Here is an 11284-nt window from a genome sequence, read left to right on the forward strand (position 1 = left end):
ACTCCTCATTAAATGTCTAGCTCTATGTCCAAATAACTCCTCTCTTCACTCCTCCATGTACTTTTAGAATGATTTATAATCAGCTTATTCCATGCCCTACCCTTGTTGCTGTTTAGAGCGACAGACCTGAGTGATCTCGAGTATCTGGACGAGGAGTTTCACCAGAGCCTGCAGTGGATGAAGGACAATGACATCACTGACATCCTGGATCTGACCTTCACAGTCAATGAAGAGGTCTTCGGACAGGTATGGCAGAATGTGCATAACTCCAGTAATGGTATTTTATATATTAGAGAGGTTTTCCTTTTAACTGTCTGCTCACTATGAAGAAGTGCATAGTACATAACAAAACACAAAAACACATAACTATCAAGAAGGGCACAGTACAATAACAAAAGACAAAAAAGTACCCAATGGTCCCCTGTTACTCCCTCTCAGTCAGTGTAAAAAGACATCATGTTTTTGTTCTCCACAGGTGACAGAGAGGGAGCTGAAATCGGGCGGCACAAACCTCCAGGTGACGGAGAAGAACAAGAAGGAGTACATTGAGCGCATGGCCAAGTGGAGAGTGGAGCGGGGAGTGGTACAGCAGACAGAGGCGATGGTCCGAGGTTTCTATGAGGTACCATACAGGAACTAGAACCAATCCTATTAGAGCATACTTACAGTCCTTACAGTACTCCTTTGTTCATACTGCTGACTTGTGTCTTTTTTGTTGGGAATTCTCTACCATAGCTTGCCTAACAGATTCCCTGATCATATTACTCAGGTTTTTTTGTCCTGGAATTCAGTTTAGTTTGAAGGGCTAACAGTCATCATGGATGCAAACAGAAATAACAGAGATATCCCAGTCTAAACTGTGTCATGTTTAACCTCATTCCAGCCCGTAGGAACAGCTAGTGCCGGTCCCTGGTGGACAAACTCCCTGGGCCTGTAATAAAGGGCTGTGTTATAATTTACCAAATGTTTTGTTTTTATTTCCACAGGTGGTGGATTCCCGGCTGGTGTCTGTGTTTGATGCCCGAGAACTGGAGCTGGTCATCGCGGGGACGGCAGAGATCGACCTGATCGACTGGAGGAGCAACACGGAGTACAGAGGTGGTAAGAGAAGAAATCTTGTCTCATTACCCAAAAGAACCGGGCTCTGTTGTGTAAACATAAGGGATAATACCCTTCAGGTGCACAGGGGATATGGCGTCTCGCTGAAAGAGAAAATAGCTCTGTGTTGGAACATAAATGGCGCTCTAAATGGAAGTTCGGGAGGAGATGTAAAGAATTTGCTATGCCCCTCTCATATCAATCACCCACACTTCATTTAAATCCGTTCTCAGCAGCTGCGCCACTTGCTTGGCGCTCGTTCACAAAACACCACCTCCCCTTACACCACCTGTCTTCCTCTGGTATAGAATGGGAGGTGCATGCACGGATTCTGCCTGACTCCTGCCAGCAGAGTTGACTTCTGCACGATTCCTTCCATGCGTTTAAGGGCTGCGCCAAATACTCTCTTCTGATTGCATTTCTTAGGCAAATTCAGATCACCAACTTTTGAATTGCATTATGACACTGTGGTCCTCTATCAGCATAGCCAGAAGAGATGTCTAAATCAGATGTCCAAATCAGATATCTAAATCAGATGCTCTACTGCAACATGGGGCCCTGATCACCCCGTTTATATAGAATGGCTAGTGGACTCTACATTAGCCCTTGTTTGAGCCACTAGTCTTTTCTATTTCATTTTATTTTGTTTATTTTTTATTTCATATGTAAAGCAGCAATTATTGTTACACCAGGTTTTAATGCTCGTAGCTTGACAGTTCTCTCCATTGTACGTCGCTTTGGACAAAAGCGTCTGCTAAATGACTTAATGTAAATGTAAATGTAGTGACTTTATAGACACTGTAAGAAAATTCCTCGAGGTCCAAATGAGAATCAAGCTTTAATCCAATAATGTGCAGTAGCAAAGTACACAAAACACTTGAATACCGTAACATGGTAAAACACCACAATATATACAATCAATTCATGAAAAAGTAGTAACTCATAGAGAAAAGGGATGGTTTGTTTTACCTTCTGTATAATAATTAGATCTGTTGCCCTAGTGCATAATACTGAAGTTCTAGAAACTTCTCTTTGTCTGTTAATAAACCTGTTAATTATGTTTTGATGGCCGCTTGATTCAAGATGGTTTTCAGATAGTCTCCTTCAGTACCCCTTCTATGATTAATGGCCGTCGCTGACTTTAACTGTGTTAAGGCTGCGCCAGGATGTGGACCTCTCTAGTTAGCATAAGACACCATTTGTGGCAGAAGTTTGATTAGATTACTGATATCAAACTCTTACTCCTGTTGTTCAGGAAGGATTGTATCAATTTCCCACAACACCCTATTGAGAACAGACACTGGAGCAGTAATTGAGCAAATACCCATCCATTTATCTTGTGCAGTTGCCCATCACACCATGACCTGACACAGTGACTGTAAATTAAATTGTTACATTTTAAAACTGCTTATTTGCTCTTATTTTCTTTTTCCCCATATCTGTATCTCTGATAGTAACTAATAGTTTGCAGAGCTCTGTTGGTGGTGTTGTCTCTGCATTGGAATGTATTATTCAAACTGTGGGCTCTGCTTAGCATTGTAGCCATACGCAGAACAACTCAAACAGAGATGGATTTGTGGCGCGTTCCCGACAGGGGGGCGATGCGGTGAAGACCTGGCCACGCCGAACCGTCCATAAACACCCCCGAATCATTAATCACTCAGAAACCCCGGGCAGTTTCTTGCCAAAAATGCTCATCTGTTTCTTATTGCCGCTAAGCTCTTAATTGCCCCTGGATAATCATCTGCTCCGTCTGAGCTGTTTGACCCCCTTTTTCACTCCACCGCGGCGCTTTCTGGAAGCCTTAGGAGGGTCCGTAGCCTCTGGCCTATGGTTGCCGACCATCGCCGCCGCCAAAGCAAACATTTGCCTGTTTAGCTTGCTGTTATTCATCTAGAGTGGGGAACATGATGTGTGAAGAAAAACGGCTGAGCTCTCCCCAGTGCGCTTACAACCTTTGCGGTCTGGCAGGAACGTTTTTTTTTTACAAGGCAGGGAGAGTAAAAGTATTTGCAACCGTAACACCTCTGATGGTTTTATGTGCTGAATACGAGGAGTTTATGTATCGGTTATCAAACTCTGTTTTCCCAGGCTAGTGGGAGGTTTGCTTAAGTGTTGCTTGATGTGGGATTGAGCTATACCGCATCCATCCATGCCATGCCTCTCACCTTTCCCTCGGCCCCCCTCCTCCACCTTCTTGCCTCCTTCGCCTCCACTACTCCTCACCTTCACCTCCTTTGCATCTCACCTCCACATCTTGTCTCCTGCAGCCATCTGTTCTCTATTCATTATTATTCATCAGGGCATCAATTATTTTGTGTTTGCAAAGCTCTGGTAAAATAGTGTTTTAGATGTTGCCTCAGACACTTCAACATGAGAATACTGTCCTGACCAAACCAGAGGCCAAGCAGAGTGCTTTCATGTAGACGCCACACACTGTTTCTCTTCCTGCAGACTACATTCATCAAGGCTCAAATGAAGTCACAGTTTACATAACACTTGTGCTCCTCTGATTCATTTGGCAGACACAGATATCCAGAGAGATTTCCATATGGGAAAGCTAACGGCCTATGTTTGTGTGGAAGTTACACTTTCACATTTGTACAGCTGGATTTACATTTTTCAATTGTAATCAAAGTCTAGAGATATGGGCACAGTGTAACTCAAATAACCAACATATACCTCACTCCCTCTTCTTCTCTCTCTCTCCCTTTCCCTCTCCCTCTCCCTCTCCCTCTCCCTCTCATTTTCTCTCTCTCTCTCTCTCTCTCTCTCTCTCTCTCTCTCTCTGACAGGATATCATGACGGTCACATTGTGATCCGGTGGTTTTGGGGTGCAGTGGAACGCTTTAATAACGAGCAGCGTCTGCGACTACTGCAGTTCGTGACGGGAACGTCCAGCGTTCCGTACGAGGGCTTTGCCTCGCTGCGTGGGAGTAATGGTCTGCGTCGCTTCTGCATCGAGAAGTGGGGCAAAATCACCTCACTACCCAGGTATGGTTCTGCACACCAGCAGACACTGGGCACTTTCATGGTCAGAGGAATCACGACGCAGGTCCAATAATTCAGTCCTGTTTGCTTCAGTCCAAACACTTGGAGTCATCTCACTACCCAAATAGTATGTAGCCTGACTGTCAAATGTTAAAGAAAAAAACATTAAGGTATCACAAAGTGTACTTCAGTATATGACATGAACAAAGCAGAAGGTATCACTGCCATCAAGCTAGAAGAAATTGGAAAAGTGATTAAGAAGTCATGATACCTGCATAGTTTATATTTATTGTTAGGTCTGTTTAAGCTTTTTTTGTTGGTGTTGTGAAACAACGTCCTGAAAATAGTTGTTCATCATCAAAGCTATTAATCCCATAACATGTTCTTAGCAATGAACCAAGAGGTGGTGTTCACATACTGTTTACTGTTTCACCATCCAAACATTGCCCAAAAGGACCTCTGTTAGAGTCTGGTTCAACCTGATGAGCCACCTTTCTACTCCAGAGAATGAATGAATGAATAGAACATTTCTTGAAACTTAATAGGAAAAACTCTGCAGGCTTGTATAATGAGATTAAATTCATAGTTTGGTAATGTCCCTTACTGTATAAATGTGTTTTTGTGTTCACATATACTGTCACTGTATTCCTGTGACATGATGGCAATTAGGAGAATGAAAAGAGTGTAAAATAATGACCATGAAAGAAAAGTAAATACTGTACAGAAGTGGACATTTACATTAACATTTCAGTCATTTAGCCGACACTTTTATCCAAAGCGACATACAATGGAGATGAATGAATGCATTAATCAAAACTCTCCTCTGGGTACAACTCATTTCTATGTATGCATGTCGACTTATTTATCCATAACAGATGAATGGGGTAATATATTCCAACTAGAAACAGGAATGGAAAACTACAGAGAGACCTTTGCCATTGTATCCCTCTCTTACTGAGTAACCATTACTCACCTTGATCATTTCATCTTTTATAAATGGGTGTAGCTCATACCAATGTATCAACAATGAGCAATAATGAGCAATCAGTCCTGGCTATTATTATGTAGATCGCTATTATCCTTGTGTATTTAAGACGTATGTTCCAAAATCATCAAGACTGGCTGACAGAGAATATTCCAATAATATGTGGCCCTTGAACATGGTTTAAAATCCACAAAACACAACCAGTCTCAGTTCTGTCTGAACACACCTCATTTTCTCATATAATGGAAAAAACACAGCTGTTTTTCCAGTTTAATTCACTGCTCCTATTGACCTGTTTGCAGAGGGAAATGCAGTAGGTAGTGCACACAAGTTGATTCAACACTGGTTCACTGACAGATGGATACAGGGCAGTCTTTGGAGGGGGAAAACCCAACTAAGAAAACAGTTACTTGGAGAGTCGGTGGCTTTGCTAATGGATCCAGACAAAAACAATTAAAAAGGCTATGATAAAATGGATGTTGTTTGTACAACACCCTGTGCCTGGAGAGACAAGGAGCTGCTTGATAGACAGACTGCCCAGAGTTGACCAAGCTGGAGCGGTCGGGCGGACTGTTTTTCTTGGCCCCAGTGCCCATTTGTACGGCAAATGTCGTGGTCCTTGTGCGCAGTGAGAGCCAAATTCCTTTGGCATGTCATATTTCACACTTTAACTCACCCCATTCCTATATGTTAAAAGAAAATAAAAACAGCCCAAGCGCCTGTGATTCAATCCAGCAGACACATTAAATCCACATATGTTTCTGTGTGAGTTGGTGATAACACCTACCTATACTTTAGCACAATAGATTTGATAACAGCGTCATTACAGTGGGCCTCTGGCCCTAATAATCATGATTGCAAGCTCTTGCAAGGCGCCTTGCAAAGATAATAGACATAATATGAAAGGAATGGCAGCACAGGCTTCCTCCCCCCCCCCCCCCCCCCCCCCCCCCCCCAATCACTGTTGCATGGCTTTGGTCCTGTGCCGTTGATTGTCACATTGACCTGTTGAAGACCCTATCAGGACCGAACAGAGGGGTATAGCATGTAGACTTAATCTCTTTACATAAACAGACGGTGCTTTGTTGAAAACTGTGTGATGTTGGTGGTGCATTGCGAGTTTTGTGCTTCACCTTGAGATGTGCTTGTCGCACTCTGACTTGGCAGAGAACAGTGGTTCTGCTTGGGGAGAGTGCCCCATCAGCACAATGCTCCATGGGGCTAATATTTCACTGTCAGAGACAGAATCAGTCAGCGTTTGGAGCGTCAAAGAGGCTGTAGCTGATAGAGGGAGATTGCAACTATGGTAGTAAGGATGCTACTCTCATTCTTCAATCAGATGTAACCTACATTTCCTAGCCAAAGTTAAAATGGCTTTGTGCCAAGCTGGAGGAAGCAAAAAATTAGTCCAGCGTCTTGTTCTGTCAAACTGACGGTAATTGATGGAACAGCCTTATTTGCAAGATGTAAAGTTTGAGATCCAGAATTTCTCTGCATAGATATTGTAGTGAACAACCATGCAGTATTTTGGCTTGCTTAAAAGTCCCCTTTTAGCTTCATTTTTTAGCATTATTAGCAGGAGGCACAACCAGCTATGAATAGTTGTCTCTGCACTCCCTGCATCTCAAATAAAACCATTTCATAAAAGTAGTTAAAAAAGGAAACCTTCACTCTTTTTAAAAAAACGTATGTGTTCTAATGTCCTGTTCTAGTAATATAATCAATCCAATACAGGCAATTCAGTTTGACCTTTGACCTTTGACCCCACTTCTCGTCCCCCTGCAGGGCTCACACGTGCTTCAATCGTCTGGACCTCCCCACATACCCTTCGTTCACTATGCTGTATGAGAAGCTCTTGATTGCTGTGGAGGAGACCAGTACATTTGGCCTGGAGTGATGCCCTCAAGTCTGTGTGGGGGCGCAGTGACTGGCATCTTTTTTTTAAATGTGAATATGATTTTTTCGATAACAAAAAAAAAGGTGTATTCTCACTTTATTTTTTACTAAATCTACCAGAAGAATCTTACAAAAACAAAATGGATCCACAGAGACTGATTACTGAAAACGTCTGCATGTTCTGTACTGTTATGAATAAGTGGCGTAATTGTACATATTGTGCTGTGGGGTGAATACGAGCGTACGTCAAACTGTGGGCACAAGTGGTGACCGGGCTCCAGACTGAGCTATATGCTGTCCACAAACCTCTGCTGTAGCCCTGCTGTTCAGGCCATCATTGCCATGTTCACTCTGCCTCAGTGCTGAGAGGCACTGATGTCTGCCCTCTCACCTGAGACTCATCAAACACTTCCATCGGGAGTGACCTTTTGGATTTCCCACCTCCCTGACGTCTACACATGAACATAACCTATGTCACTTGCTTAAAAAGAGCGGAAGGAGGCATTCAGGTTTGATGACCGTTAGTCCATCAAACTAGTGACAACTACTCTCTGTTCGTGCAGGTAAATAAGCATGCTTGCGCTGGCAAAAGCATCCATGCCCATGGCCATCACAGTGTATGGATATGCAGCACTACTAGAAACTGAGAGCCATATTAATTTGATTTCGAGTGAACACTCATTGGTATTCACAAATGTCTTGAGGTAGTGTGGTGCAAAGCCTTATTTTACTACACACACAATAAAGAATGCATTTCATAAATGAAGGGTAAAACCTGTGTGAATTTAAGGTGTATTGCCCTGAAGCTGACTAGTCATCTTTCAGGTAGGAAAGCTCAGCTGACTCAGGTGAGGTAACCGATCAGAGCGAGAAAGAGTGCTCAGATTAGAAGAGAGAACATTCAGGCTTTGTCAAAGCTGTTCCGTCGCTCTGGCTGCATGTCAGTCTCTAGCTCAAGCCAAAAACAAGGACTTAATCATCTTCTGAATGGCCTTGAGCAGTACATCAGAGATGAGAGGCAGAGAATGACAGAGCATAGGGGAGAAACCCTGTTTATGTCTCTGTGTCTGAGTGATAATGTTTTTTAGTATGGAAATTCAAGCCATTGTCCATACATTTGTTTACTATGTATTTAATTATCATAATTTGGATTTACAAGTTCGAATTTTAACCATATATAGAATCCTCTCACAGAATTTTATTTTGGATGTGCATAAGATGCCTTTGTGAATAGAGTAATATGCCTTGTATGCACTCCAATGCTGTATCTGAGTGATGTAAACAGAAGGTCAGATCTAATAATTACTAAATTATCTAAATTATAAATGTATTTATATTGAAGCATATATCTGAAGACCCAGAGAGTCTTTACAATATGTAAAATGAAGTGAATAAATTATCTTACAGAAAATGGCATTGGGCAATATTAACATGTTTTTTCTTTCGTATGTATGAAAACAAAAATTATCAATTCATTTATTGTGTTTAAATGTTTTTTTTTTGTGATTTTTTATCATATCACAAACATGTTCTTCTAGTTCTGCTTCTTTTTGTTTTAAAAGATGTTGGTTTTCAGAACTCAAAGACCCTGACGATTGTACTAGGTCTTTTTCTATCGTAGCTTTGATTGCAGACTTGCGTCTCTTATAGGGATAGTTCGGTTTTTGAGACATGAATCTGTATGGCTTCCCCGTCACCAGTGTCATGCAATCATGCATCACTTATCCCCGACAGCGTCCTGTGAGCAGAGTTCTCGTCCAGTTTTGGTCAAACCGAAAGTAGTCCGGCAGGTTTGCTAGACCCAGCAAAATAAAACGTTTCTCTTCCCAAAACATTATGTGTTCAAAAGAGTGATATATTTGCATCCCAAAAACATTGTAGTGGAAAAAGTCACACCTCGTTATCACTTGGCCCTATTTTCAATACGCTCGATACTGCAACCTCACAGCTAGAGTCTACCTGTTTGATTCGCGAAAGTTGATTCGCGAAAGTTTGATTCACCAAAGTTGCCAGAGAGAAACTTCCGTCACAGGAAAACGATGAAAACTGAGACAACATTTGATAAAATTGACATAAAGCATCGTTTTCCTGTGACGGACGTTTCTCTCTGACAACTTTGGTGAATCAAACTTTCGAGAATCAACTTTCGCGAATCAAACAGGTAGACTCTAGCTGTGAGGTTGCAGTATCGAGTGTACTGAAAATAGGGCTAAAAAAAAGTGATAACGAGGTGTGACTTTTTCCACAAACCTGTGTTTTCACCGTGTCCTGGGCTTAGAAGCTGTAATTTGGATGATGGAAATGGGACTCTTTTCAATGGGAAACATTCCTGCGGAGGCTTGTGAGTGTGTGTATTATGGTGTGAAAGGAGACACGCCTACCGTGCAGTTGCTTTCGGAACCACAATGCTCTTGCACTATTTTCTCAATACACATGCTATAAAAATGGAACCTGTCCGCTCTAACTATAGTTGATTCATATTTACTTTAGTATCAGATTTAAAATATTTCTCCCCCAGCAGGAGGAAAACTACTTTTTGTCACTGTCAACAATGCATGTAAGAGGATACTGTGAATGGATTTGTGGGAAAATATGTCTTCCTGTCTATTGCACTGTAGCTGTTTTTTTTTTTCTTTCTTACTGGATGAACTTCTTGGATTGTTTTTAGAGTTTCTCATATCAGTTTCAAGACTAATGATATCCTGTTTAATTGTGCAGAAGTTAAATATTGAACTTTTGTGTGTTGATACTTATCTCGGAAAATAGTAGATTCATAATTTGAAATGTATTAGTGTTCATGACTAGATTATGGATTATGTGAAGGCTATGGTGTTATTGGGAAAGTTTCATTGTAAGAAGACATGTTTAGTTTGCTTGTCATGTTGGGGTTTTTGAAGTGTGTTAGTTTGGGTTTTGCACTGTGGAAATACTGTGGTATTTTGAAATGGCTGTGGCCATGAGGTTTCCTGTTATTTGTTTCTGGGTGTTTCTGGAATATGTTTTAATTGTTATTGGTTGAGAAGATGGTTAAGGGTTTGAGCTGTCCCTTGTCAGGTGGACAAAAATAGTTGACTTCTCCCAAGTGTAATTTTAAAGAGAAAGTTGCCAGATTTGTCGTAAAATGTGCCCATATAATGTGGATCAGTCTACTATTCCTCCTGCATATTAAATATATCATAGAAACATAGATTTTGAATCTATTTACTTGAATGAAATGCCACCTGATAAGTGGAATTAAGTGCTCTCCAACAAAAAGACACTTTCAAAAAGAATAAATCCCTTTCCAACCTTTGGCATACATGCAGTATCATATAGGAATGTGTCATAACAATGTATTTTGTTCTGTACATGTTGTTTATGTCTCTCATGCTATATACTTGTTTTTAATTTATTTGCCTTTTTATATTTTTTTTTAATGAATGCTCACAAATAAGTTTAAAAAAAGGGGGACATCAGCAGATGGATGGGGGAAACTGTCAGTGTCAGGTCACGAAATTCTCAGGCTGTGCTTTTGTTTTGTCGTCTCATAACAGTGTACACGAATGTCAATAAACAATCACTTTGTACAACCTGTCCTTTCAGAATTTTCTGTTGACAATTATGTTGCAGGTTTGAAAGGGTGTATGTCTATTCATTTCCGAGATTTGTTTTCTAGCTTTTTAGAGGGGGTTTCTTGTCAGTGGGTTCTTACCTGTTCTGGTTGCTGCAAGTCAAGGGGAATGCTAACTTCCCAATTTTTGTTCTTGCACCTCTATGCAGGTAATGCCCATGCCCGAGCGCCCTTCCACCCTGCATTCACCTTGTTTTCCAGCAGAGGGCAAAGTTAGGTTTTCGATTTTCATCGCCCTGACCAAAAATGTGCCTACATACTGACGTTGAAGCTAGAAAATGAATGAATATGCTACGTTTTCATACGATTTGACGCATGACGTTGTAAGTGTTCAATGGGAATTTTAGTTTTTTGTATTAATCATTGCTATTCCACATTACATTTGATTTAGCCTGTTATTTTGACGTTTGAAACTACCTTTGTCAAAGAAACGACAATGTGCAAAAAGTACCTCTCTAACCATGTTTTCTTTTCTCACACGACTTTCATTGTTGAGGCTTGTAGAGTTGTAATGCTGAAATGAAAGAGTTGACGATTGAAGTTAAATGAATAAAGCACAGGGCCTACCGAATCTAGTGTGAGAGCAGGGAAACCTTCTCATACATGGTTTAATATCAACGTATCTGGCTTCTCTTAACGCATAATGTAGGTTTATTTAACGTAGTGTTTTATAATTTTGTCAACGGTTTACAGCATATGGCTCA

The 11284-nt window shown here is 41.1% G+C and overlaps 1 protein-coding gene across 1 annotated transcript in view; it reads left to right on the forward strand.

Moving 5' to 3' along the window:
* The window catches only part of hecw1a (HECT, C2 and WW domain containing E3 ubiquitin protein ligase 1a), a gene marked incomplete at both ends in the record, with an annotated part of 69212 nt that extends 62241 nt beyond the window's left edge, over positions 1-6971 (forward strand). Inside the window, 5 exons of the mRNA XM_080855688.1 lie at positions 117-246; positions 476-622; positions 987-1101; positions 3894-4092; positions 6860-6971. Of these exons, the coding sequence (XP_080711814.1) occupies positions 117-246; positions 476-622; positions 987-1101; positions 3894-4092; positions 6860-6971 (703 nt within the window). The remainder of the gene's footprint in view (positions 1-116; positions 247-475; positions 623-986; positions 1102-3893; positions 4093-6859) is intronic.
* Between the last annotated feature and the right edge of the window lie 4313 nt (positions 6972-11284).

This window comes from Sprattus sprattus, assembly GCF_963457725.1.
Source record: "Sprattus sprattus genome assembly, chromosome: 17".
NCBI classification, from domain to species: Eukaryota; Metazoa; Chordata; class Actinopteri; order Clupeiformes; family Clupeidae; genus Sprattus; species Sprattus sprattus.